The sequence below is a fragment of the Mercenaria mercenaria genome, chromosome 17 (assembly GCF_021730395.1).
Source record: "Mercenaria mercenaria strain notata chromosome 17, MADL_Memer_1, whole genome shotgun sequence".
NCBI classification, from domain to species: domain Eukaryota; kingdom Metazoa; phylum Mollusca; class Bivalvia; order Venerida; family Veneridae; genus Mercenaria; species Mercenaria mercenaria.
In genome coordinates this window covers 6,787,681-6,800,036 of record NC_069377.1, presented here as the reverse complement: position 1 = coordinate 6,800,036, position 12,356 = coordinate 6,787,681, and the positions used below count along the sequence as shown (strand labels likewise).

General features: G+C 37.3%; 1 protein-coding gene across 6 annotated transcripts in view; it reads left to right on the top strand.

Annotated features, from left to right (window-relative positions):
- LOC123535593 (EF-hand calcium-binding domain-containing protein 4B-like) overlaps nucleotides 1–12,356 on the top strand; it is a 72,281-nt gene that overhangs the window by 43,378 nt on the left and 16,547 nt on the right. For 5 of the 6 annotated variants that reach the window (XM_045318300.2, XM_045318297.2, XM_045318298.2 and 2 more), the window contains 3 exons: nucleotides 136–227; nucleotides 5,245–5,502; nucleotides 7,174–7,404. In XM_045318300.2, the coding sequence (XP_045174235.2) occupies nucleotides 136–227; nucleotides 5,245–5,502; nucleotides 7,174–7,404 (581 nt within the window). The remainder of the gene's footprint in view (nucleotides 1–135; nucleotides 228–5,244; nucleotides 5,503–7,173; nucleotides 7,405–12,356) is intronic. The other variant, XM_045318302.2, reaches the window with a different exon arrangement.

Below are 12,356 nucleotides of genomic sequence, written 5' to 3'. Positions count from 1 at the left end.
GAATTACCGGTATACACAGCTCTAGACTGTATTGAAATACCTGTACTAAACTGTAACAGCAATAACATTACATTTTTTTTTTAATTAGAATCATGAATACAAAGAATAATTATGTTGTTATTTATTTATATATAGATGGAGGAACCAAGCACACGGAGGGAAAGCCCGAGGCGTGGCAACCTTGAGAGGCAGGGGTCAACACTCGGAAAATATTTCAATACAAAAAGGTTAGCATTTTATATCAACACTTCAGTAGTAGGACAGTAGTATTTATAAAATAGACATGTTTTTTTTTTTGTTTTTTTTTTTTTTTTTTTATTTGAACAAAATGATGCTAAGACATATGATAGTCTTGCTTGTTAGCAGTTATGAAGACATGACAGCCTCAGTAGCCTTGTGGTAGAGTGCCAACTTCAAGTGTGGGAGGTCATGGGTTCACTCCCTGGCCACATTATACCAAAGTTGTAAAAACTGGCACCAGTAGCTACCTTGTTTGTGATTTTTATGTCCCCAAAGGGAGGCATATAGTTTTTGAACTGTCTGTCTGTCTGTCAGTCTGTCGGTCTGTCCGCAATTTTCGTGTCCGGTCCATATCTTTGTCATTGATGGATGGATTTTCAAATAACTTGGCCTGAATGTGTACAACAGTAAGACGACGTGTCGCGCGCAAGACCCAGGTCCGTAGCTCAAAGGTCAAGGTCACACTTAGACATTAAAGGATAGTGCATTGATGGACGTGTCCGGTCCATATCTTTGTCATCGATGGATGGATTTTCAAATAACTTGGCATAAATATGTATCACAGTAAGACGACATGTCGCGCGCAAGACCCAGGTCCGTAGCTCAAGGATCAAGGTCACACTTAGACGTTAAAGGATAGTGCATTGATAGGCGTGTCCGGCCCATATCTTTGTCATCGATGGATGGATTTTCAAATAACTTGGCATGAATGTGTACCACAGTAAGACGACGTGTCGTGCGCAAGACCCAGGTTCATAGCTCAAAGGTCAAGGTCACACTTAGACGTTAAAGGATAGTGCATTGATGGGCGTGTCCGGTCCATATTTTTGTCATCGATGGATGGATTTTCAAATAACTTGGCATGAATGTGTACCACAGTAAGACGACGTGTCACACGCAAGACCCAGGTCCGTAGCTCAAAGTTCAAGGTCACACTTAGACATTAAAGGTCATTTTTCATGATAGTGCATTGATGGGCATGTCCGGTCCATATCTTTGTCATTCATGCATGGATTTTAAAATAACTATGCATGAATGTGTGACACAGTAAGACAATGTGTCACGCGCAAGACCCAGCTTCGTAAGTCAAAGGTCCTAAACTCTAACATCGGCCATAACTATTCATTCAAAGTGCTGTCGGGGGCATGTGACATCCTCTGGAGACAGCTCTTGTTTTTAGCCCACCATCATCAGATGGTAGGCTATTAAAATCACTCTGCGTCCGTGGTCCGTCCGTCCGTTAACAATTTCTCGTTATCGCATCTCCTCAGAAACTACTGGGGGGATTTTGACCAAACTTTGTCAGAATGATGTATTGGTACCCTAGTTGTGTCCCCCTGAAAATCAGACTGGTTCAACAATTTATGAATGAGTTATGGCCCTTTGTTTATTTCTATAATTTATATAGATTTATATAGGGAAAAACTTTGAAAACCTTCTTGTCCAAAACCACAGAGCCTAGGGCTTTGATATTTGGTATGAAGCATCATCTAGTGGTCCTCTACCAAGATGATTCAAATTATTTCTCTGGGGTCAAATATGGCCCCGCCCTGGGGGTCACATGGTTTATACAGACTTATATAGGGAAAAATTTTGAATAACCTCTTGTCCAAAACCACAGGGCCTAGGGCTTTGATATTTTGTATGTGACATCATCTAGTGGTCTTCAACTAAGATTGTTCAAATTATACCCCTAGGGTCAAATATGGCCCCGCCCTGGGGGTCATATGGTTTACATGGACTTATATAGGGAAAAACTTTGAAAATCTTCTTGTCCAAACCACAAAGCCTAGGGCTTTGATACTTGTAAGGTAGCATCATCTAGTGGTTCTCTACCAAGTTTGTTCAAATTATCCTCCTAGGGTTAAATATGGCCCCGCCCCGGGGGTCACAGGGTTCATATAGACTTATATAGGGAAAAGCTTTTAAAATGTTCTTGTCAGTAACTGCAACATTCAAACTTGGACCACATGTATATTTATACCCCCACCAAACATGTTTGAGGGGGGTATATAGGAGTCAGTTTTGTCGCGTCCCGTCCCGTCCCGTCCCGAAATCTATTATCTCAGTTATTACCAAATGGATTTGATTCAGACTTAAAATACATGTTCCACCTTATCACCCACATCATGTGACACAAGGTGCATAACTCTTGACACCAAGTTTTCATGAATTATGTCCCCTTTTACTTAGAATTTAGGGTTAATTTTGCTGTATTTTCACTCTATCTCAGTTATTACTAAATGGATTTGATTCAAACTTAAAACAGATGTTCCACCTCATCACCCACATCATGTGACACAAGGTGCATAACTCTGACACCAATTTTTTTTTATGAATTATGCCCCTTTTTACTTAGAATTTAAGGTTGATTTTGATGTATTTTCACTATATCTCAGTTACTACTGAATGGATTTGATTCAAACTTAAAATAGATGTTCCACCTCATCACCCACATCATGTGCCCACATTATGTGACACAAGGTGCATAACTCTGACACCAAGTTTTCATGAATTATGTCCCCTTTTACTTAGAATTTAAGGTTAATTTTGTTGTATTTTCACTATATCTCAGTTATTACTAAATGGATTTGATTCAAACTTAAAATAGTTGTTCCACCTCATGACCTACATCATGTGACATAAGGTGCTTAACTCTGACATAAATTTTTTATGAGTTATGTCCCCTTTTACTTTAAATTTAAGGTTGATTTTGATGTATTTTCACTATATCTCAGTTATTACAAAATGGATTTGATTCAAACTTAAAATAGATGTTCCACCTCATCACCCACATCATGTGACACAAAGTGCATAACTCTGACACCAAGTTTTCATGAATTATGCCCCTTTTTACTTAGAATTTAAGGTTAATTTTTATGTATTTTCACTATATCTCAGTTACTACTGAATGGATTTGATTCAGTCTTAAAATAGATGTTCCACCTCATCACCCACATCATGTGACACAAGGTGCATAACTCTGACACTAATTTTTCTTGAATTGTGTCCCCTTTTACCTAGAATTTAAGGTTAATTTTGATGTATTTTCACTATATCTCATTCTGATTGGCTTAAAGCCAAAGGGAAGTAACCTTTTTTTAACTTTTGTATGGAGTTTCTTCCCCTTAAATTCCAGGAATTAGTCTATTTTTAGAAATCCTATTTTTAGATTTTCAATATTTTAGGTATTTTTCTAACTTTTTTATTATAAGTCCTATGTAAAAAGTAAATACATTTTCCTGTGGTAACATGGGTCGGTAAGACACTTTTTTGTATTCACTTTTAGTGTATCTCTAATATTAGAGATTTAATATATTTACTAGTATTACTATACTAGTATTATACTAGTATTACTTACATGTGGAAGCCCAGGATGAAGTACTCCAAAGACTAAGTATTTTTAAGATTTCTTATGGTTGCCATTCTTCTGTGACAAGACCGTATGGTGGGGGTATGAGTCACTCCTGTGACAGTTCTAGTTTTGAGTGGCAAGATGAACCTTGACATGAGTTGACCTTGATTTTGACCTAGTGACCTACTTTCACATTTCTGTAGCTACAGCCTTCAAATTTGGACCACATGCATAATTTTGTGCACTGGAAAAAACTTTGACCTTTATTTTGACCTAGTGACCTACTTTCACATATTTGAAGGTACAGGCATCAAATTTGGACCATATGCATAGTTTTGAGTTTCAAAATGAAATTTGACATTGATTTTGACCTAGTGACCTACTTTCACATTTCTCAAGCTACAGCCTTCAAATTTGGACTACATGCATAGTTTTGTGTACCGAAAAAACTTTGACCTTGACATTGACCTAGTGACCTACTTTCACATTTTTGAAGGTACAGGCTTCAAATTTGGACCACATGCATAGTTTTGTATTCTGAAATAAAATTTGACCTTGATTTTGACCTAGTGACCTACTTTTACATTTCTCAAGCTACAGCCTTCAGATTTGGACCACTTGCATAGTTAAATGTACTGAAATGACCTTTGACCTTTACATTGACCTAATGACCTACTTTCACATTTTTAAGGTACAGGCTTCAAATTTGGATCACATGCATAGTTTTGTATTCCGAAATAAAATTTGACCTTGATTTTGACCTAGTGACCTACTTTTACATTTCTCAAGCTGCAGCCTTCAAATTTGGACCACTTGCATAGTTTTGTGTACCGAAACAAACTTTGACCTTTACATTGACTTAGTGACCTACTTTCACATTTTTGAAGGTACAGGCTTCAAATTTGGACCACATGCATAGTTTTGTATTCCAAAGTAAAATTTGACCTGGATTTTGACCTAGTGACCTACTTTTACATTTCTCAAGCTACAGCCTTCAAATTTGGACCACTTGCATAGTTTTGTGTACCGAAATGAACTTTGACCTTAAGATTGACCTAGTGACCTACTTCCACATTTCTGTAGCTACAGGCTTCAAATTTAGGACCACATGCATAGTTTTGTGTACCGAAACAAACTTTGACCTTGACATTGACCTAGTGACCTACTTTCACATTTTTGAAGGTACAGGCTTCAAATTTGGACCACATGCATAGATTTGTGTTATGTACGGAAATGAAATTTGACCTTGAGCTAGTCAATAAGTCTTGAAATTTGGAACACTCAAAAATGGCACATTGGTGGGCGCCAAGATCACTCTGTGATCTCTTGTTTTTGTTGTTTTTTTTGGTAAAACTTTCTAGAATTAATTTCCTAGGAGATTAGATATGTATAGATATAAATTAGCTTAGATCATGCTTTTTGTTGAAAAGAACTAGTATAGGTACCTCTTATTGTTGTTCACTGAATTTTTCTGCTAGTACTGTGTTGCGCATTCATCTTTTTATTTTGTTTGATATGATTAAAGCAACTTTAAGTAACGTCACTTTGATAGAAAATGTTTTGAAAAGGTGTATTTGTTTGTTTTATAGTATGTACAGATCAATTGCTGAGAACAAAAGTATGGCAAAAATGTGATTATGATGTTTCAGAATTCCAAAACTATCTTCATGCTCAGAGTCTATCACAGAAGAAGGCGTAGAGAAAGACGAATCGGGCGGACTGACGGACATTGACGACGGAATTGAATGTGACGACGACATTTACATAGATGGACAAGCACCTGCATTTATACATCATAGCGTAGATAGTATTCACCACAGTAGAACAGTTCCACAATCACCATGGCAACAGAGAATGGGAAAACCAGCAGACGCAGCAGATAGTGGCCTTGACAGTGTAGATGGAAGGTGAGATGATGATTTTGTTTCATCTTGAAGGTTATAAAACTAAGTTTGGAAACCAGTCTACGAATGCATGGTTGCCATTGGACAATTTAAAAATTTGTGCTTAGAAACAACCGATCAAAGTTTGGAGCTTTTTGACTGGTTTCCTAACTTGGATGATATAACCTTGCGTCTTTCTCAGAAATATATTCATCTGTCAGATATATAATTTATTTGTATCTAACATCAATTTTGAACAGGAGATATTATACTCCCAAACTTAATCAGAGGAATTTCTATAAGATTTTATGTAAGATTTTCACATTTTCCTGTCAAAAAGTGTATCTAGTGGATATAGTTAAATTGAAACAATTTGTTGAGGTTCTTCTAAACGCCATTATTTAAGCACATGTATGAATTTCCTGGTTTAAAATCAAACTGTGCTTAAGAATGTATATTTAACTGCTTAAAATTGACAAAAGATGTACTGCTTAACTATAATATTAACAAATATAAAATTTCAACATCTAAACCTCTTAACTATATCTAACTAAGGGTGTCAGTAATTTATTATACAACTTCTACATGGTGATTTTGAGTAGCTAGCAGAGCTGTTTCAATTTGTTCTTGCAGATGGGACCTAATGTTTTAGAACCAAAGCAGATGTAATTATTCTTCAGAATTTTTCACTGAGCTGCACCATGAGAAAAGCAGCATAGTGCATATGCGACAAGCATGGATCCAGACCAGCCTGCACATCCGCGCAGTCTGGTCAGGATCCATGCTGCTCGCTAATGATTTCTCTAATAGCAATAGGCTTTGAAAGTGAACAGCATGGATTCTGACCAGACTGCTTGGATGCGCAGGCTGGTCTGGATCCATGCTGGTCACAAATGCACTTTGTTGGTTCTCTCATGGTGCGGCTCTTGTGTCAAGTTTTGCTAGTTAGTTCATTTTATATGTGCTTGTGTTCAGTGTGAATTTTAACACACCTTTGTCTGCATCAGCCTGTGTATGTCTTGCAAGTTGCTGTTATGTTGATTGCTGTGTAATCTGTATGCATTTATGTGTTAACACATGTCATACACACACGATGCCTATTTATATAGATGCTTGCTTTTATACTTATTATGTCTCCGACCACACACTGTGTTGGAGACGTATTGATTTACTCCTGTCTGTGTGTCTGTTTGTGTGCCTGTCACAAATCTTGTCCACACTCTAAGTTGAACATTTCTTATCAGGTCTTCACCAAACTTGAACAAAATGTGTTTGACTATAAGTCCTCGGCCAAGTTGGATAACTAGCCAAATCGGCCCAGGCATTTCGGAATTTTTCGCCCTTGAAACTTGTTTTTTGATAATCAAAGCACTGAAAGTCTGATAAGGCAGTTGAGGTCTGCATGATTGACTCGTATACTACTATTCAGATGATTAAGCAGTTGTGGGAGACATGCACTTTTCTGAAAAGCAGCTCTAGTTTATATATCAAATGAACTCATATTTTTGCTAAACTGCAAGATATTTTATGTCTAGCAAATATAACAAATTTATGGCAAAGATAAAGAGAAGATAACTGTTGTGAGATAACTGCCATTCCTTATTTGGTGAAATTACCTCCCTTCACTCCTGAAACTGTTTACTTCTGTTGCCAGTTAGCTTAATTAACAAGTACAAAAGAACATTATAAATTTAGTTCTACAGAGCCTGTTAAAAATAGTGAAAGGTCTACAGCAGCAACAAAGGAACTATCTAAATATAGTTCCACAGAACCTCCTAGATATGGTGAAAACGCCATGGTGCCACAAAAAGAGCATGTTAGAAATAGTGAAAGGTCCACAGCAGTACCAGAGGAACTACTAGTATCTAGATATAGTTCCACAGAACCGCTTAGATATGGTGAAACATCAACGGTGACACAAAAAGAGTATGTTAAAAATAGTGAAAGGTCCACAGCAGCGCCAGAGGAACTACTAGTATCTAGATATAGTTCCGTAGAACCGCCTAGATATGGTGAAAGTGCCACGGTGCAACCAAAGCTTGACCAAATTGCTTATGCTACTGCTGCTGTTGCAAGTTTTGCTAGACCTGCACCCAGGTTACATTTATAGACAACATTTGGGTTTTTTAGGGTATTTGGTATAAATGCATGCAGGTGACAATATATGATTGATCTTTATTTGTACTGAATTTGTTGCACATTAAGTTGGGGAGAGATGGGATTTGAAATATGAAATTAGCCACGCCATGAGAAAACCAACATAGTGGCTTTGCGACCAGCATGGATCCAGACCAGCCTGCACATTCGCTTTCAAATTAGAGAAACCGTTAGCGAACAGCATGGATCCTGACCAGACTGTGTGGATGTGCAGGCTGGTCTGGATCCATGCTGGTTGCAAAGCCATTATGTTGGTTTTCTCATGGCACAGCTCAAATAGGGACAAGGTAAATGATATTTTTATGCCCCCGAAGGGAGGCATATTATTTTTCAACTGTCCGTCCGTTTGTTCTTCGTTCATTCGTTCGTTAGTTAGTTAGTAAGTTCGTTAGTCACAACGTTAACGTTTTGCATGAAGGCACTTTACTCGCAAACCACTGTACCCAGGACCTTCAAACTTCACATGCTGATAGTACTTATTGAGTAAACCACCCCTACTGACTTTTGGGTCACCAGGTCAAAGGTCAAGGTCACAGGGGCCAACGTTAACTTTTTGCATGAAGGCACTTTACTCGCGAACCATTGCACCCAGGACCTTCAAACTTCACATGCTGATAGTACTTATTGAGTACACTACTCCTACTGACTTTGAGATCACCAGGTCAAAGGTCAAGGTCACAGGGGCCAACGTTAACTTTTTGCATGAAGGCACTTTACTCGCAAACTACTGCACCCAGGACCTTCAAACTTCACGTGGTGATAGTACTTATTGAGTACACCACCCCTACTGACTTTGGGGTCACCAGGTCAAAGGTCAAGGTCACAGGGGCCAACATTAACTTTTTGCATGAAGGCACTTTACTCGCGAACCACTGCACCCAGGACCTTCAAACTTCACGTGCTGATAGTACTTATTGAGTACACCACTCCTACTGACTTTGGAGTAACCAGGTCAAAGGTCAAGGTCACAGGGGCCAACATTAACATTTTGCATGAAGGCACTTTACTCGCGAACCACTTCACCCAGGACCTTCAAACTTTACCTGCTGATAGTACTTTATGAGTACACCACCCCTACTGACTTTGGGGTCACCAGGTCAAAGGTCATGGTCACAGGAGCCAATGTTAACTTTTTGCATGAAGGCACTTTACATGCGAACCACTTCACCCAGAGCCTTCAAACTTGACATGCTGATAGTACTTATTGAGTACACCACCCCTACTGACTTTGGGGTCACCAGGTCAAAGGTCAAGGTGCTGCGGGGGCATTTGTCACCATTAGTGACAGCTCTTGTTTTATTTATTTCGTGAAATGCATGAAATTCTTTATTTGAGTTCCTAAATATCATAGGTGATGGACAAATGACGTCAGAAAAGGTGCAGTATTGAATCGTAAAGGTGAATATTCACTTCACTTGGAGGTTAAATTCACAAAAAGCGGACTAAAGCCTTGTGCTTACAGACACTGAAACATATTTAGTTTTTTTCTGTTACTCAAACACTTAGGATAAACATCCCAAATAAATACTTAGTTTTTTTCTATTACACAGGTAGTAATGTTGAACACCCCAGAAACATACTTAGTTTTTTCTGTTATACAGATTGTAAAGATGAACACCACAGATAGATACTTTAGTTTTTTTTGTTACACAGATTGTATAGATGAACATCTCAGAAACGTACTTAGTTTTTTCTGTTTCAAAGATAGTAAAGATGAACACCCCAGAAACATACTTAGATTCTTTTCTGTTACAGAGGTAGTAAAGATGAATACCCCTGAAAACATACTTACTTTTACAGATAGTATAGATGAACATCTCAGAAACATACTTAGTTTTTTTTTCTGTTACACAGATAGTAAAGATGGACACCCCAGAAACATAAATGTACTTAGATTGTTTTTTCTTGTACACAGGTAGTAAAGTTGAACACCACAACATACTTAGTTTTTTTCTGTAACTCAGATTGTAAAGATGAACACCCTAGAAACTTAGTTTTTTTTTCTGTTACACAGATAGTAAAGATGAACACCACAGAAACATACTTAGTTTTTCTTCTGTTACACAGATAGTAAAGATGAACACCACGAAACATACTTAGTTTTTTCTGTTACACAGATAGTAAAGATGAACACCCCAGAAACATACTTAGATTTTTTTCTGTTACACAGATAGTAAAGATGAACACCCCAGAAACATACTTTTTTTTTCTGTTACACAGATAGTAAAGATGAACACCACAGAAAGATAATCAATTTTTTTCTGTTACACAGATAGTAAAGATGAACATCTCAGAAACATACTTAGTTTTTTCCTGTTGCACAGATAGGAAAGATGAACACCCCAGAAACATACTTAGTTCTTTCCTGTTGCACAGATAGGAAAGATGAACACACCAGAAAGATGAACACCTCAGAAACATACTTAGTTTTTTCTATTACATAGGCAGTAAAGACGAACACCAGTGAAGATGAACACCCCAGAAACAAACTTAGTTTTTTTTTCTTTTACTCAGATAGTAAAGATGAACACCCCAGGAATATACATATTTTTTTCTGTTACACAGAAATTAAAGACGAACACCTCAGAAACATACTTAGTTTTTTCTGTTACATAGACAGTAAAGATGAACACCAGTGAATATGAACACCCTAGAAACAAACTTTTTTTTTTTCTTTTACTCAGATAGTAAAGATGAACACCCCAGGAACATACATAGTTTTTTCTGTTACACAGGAAGTAAAGACGAACACCTCAGAAGCATACTTAGTTTTTTCTGTTACACAGAAAGTAAAGACGAACACCTCAGAAACATTCTTAGTTTTTTCTGTTACATAGACAGTAAAGATGAACACCCCAGAAACAACTCAGATAGTAAAGATGAACACCCCAGGAACATACTTAGTTTTTTTCTTTTACACAGAAAGTAAAGATGAACATCTCAGAAACTTACTTAGTTTTATCCTGTTACACAGAAAGTAAAGATGGACATCACAGAAACATTTTTTCTGTTACTCATGTAGGATAATAATCCCTTTTGACCATTTTTAGCTCGACTATTTGAAGAATAGGGGAGCTATCCTACTCGCCCCGGCGTCGGTGTGAGCGTTAGCGTGAGCGTCACACAAATGTTAAAGTTTGCTTACCACCCCAAATATTTTCGAAGTCCATTGAGATATTGCTTTCATATTTTGCATATTTGTTTACTATCATGACCCCAATCTTTAAACAGGAGCAGACAACTCTGTCAAGCATTTTGACTGAATTATGGCCCCTTTTCGACTTAGAATATGCTTATTGTAATGTTAAAGTTTGCGTACCACCCCAAATATTTTCAAAGTCCATTGAGATATTGCTTTCATATTTTGCATACTTGTTTACCATCATGACCCCATTCTGTAAACAGGAGCAGACAACTCTGTCAAGCATTTTGACTGAATTATGGCCCCTTTTTGACTTAGAATATGCTTACTGTAATGTTAAAGTTTTACTCATAGCTTATATTATACTATCAAGTACTGAGAATAGTTGAGTGCGCTGTCAACTGACAGCTCTTGTTTCATTACTTTGTAAAAGCTTTGGGTAAAAATTGTACCTTGCATTGCACATTATTCCATCATTCAGTAGCATGTTGTCATGTTACATCATAGAGTTCTCTTTCTACTGTATTGTTACAAGTTGAGATATTTTTATTTCAGTTTACCATTTGATGAACTCTTTCATTCACTGAAAGTGTATTTAAGCATTATATACTGACATATTGTTTTTCGTAAAACATCAAAAGGGATTGAGCAAAATGTTCCAGTCGTCTATGGTTTTGAGCCATTTTAATACAGAAAATATAAGAAAAAACAGCGGAGAACCAAATGACTTGCTCAAGTCAACCCTGGTACTCAAGCCATTGGTGCTACGGTATTCTAGGTTTTACTGTATATGGAACCAGTCAATGAGGTTTTACAGTATATGGTACCAGACAATGAGCTTATATGGTATATGGTACCAGTAATTGGGATTTTATGGTATATGGTACCAGTCATTGGGGTTTTACGGTATATGGTACCTTTCAGTGAGGTTTTACAGTGTATGGTACCAGTCTTTAGGGTTTTACAGTATATCATACCAGTCAATGAGGTTTTACAGTATATAGTACCAGTCAATGAGGTTTTATGTATATGGTACTAGTTTTGGGGGTTTTACAGTATATGGTACCAGTAAGTGAGGTTTTATAATATATAGTACCAGTCAATGAGGTTTTATGGTATATGGTACAGGTCATTGAGGTTTAATGGTATATGATACCAGTCATTGATGTTTTATGGTATATGATACCAGTCAATGCAGTTTTACAGTAAGTGGTACCAGTCAGTGAGGTTTTACAGTATATGGTACCAGTCAATGAGCTTTTATGGTATAAGGTTCCAGTCATTGGGGTTTTACGGTATATGGTACCAGTCAATGAGGTTTTATGGTATATGGTACCAGTCAATGCAGTTTAACAGTATGTGGTACAAGTCTGTGAGGTTTGATGGTATATGGTACTAGTCAATGAGGTTTGATGGTATATGGTTCCAGTCATAGGGGTTTTACTGTATATGGTACCAGTCAATGAGGTTTTAGTGTATATGGTACCAGTCATTGAGGTTTTATAGTATATGATACCAGTCAATGAGGTTTCATGGTATATGATACGGGTCATTCAGGTTTATTGGTACATGGTACCAG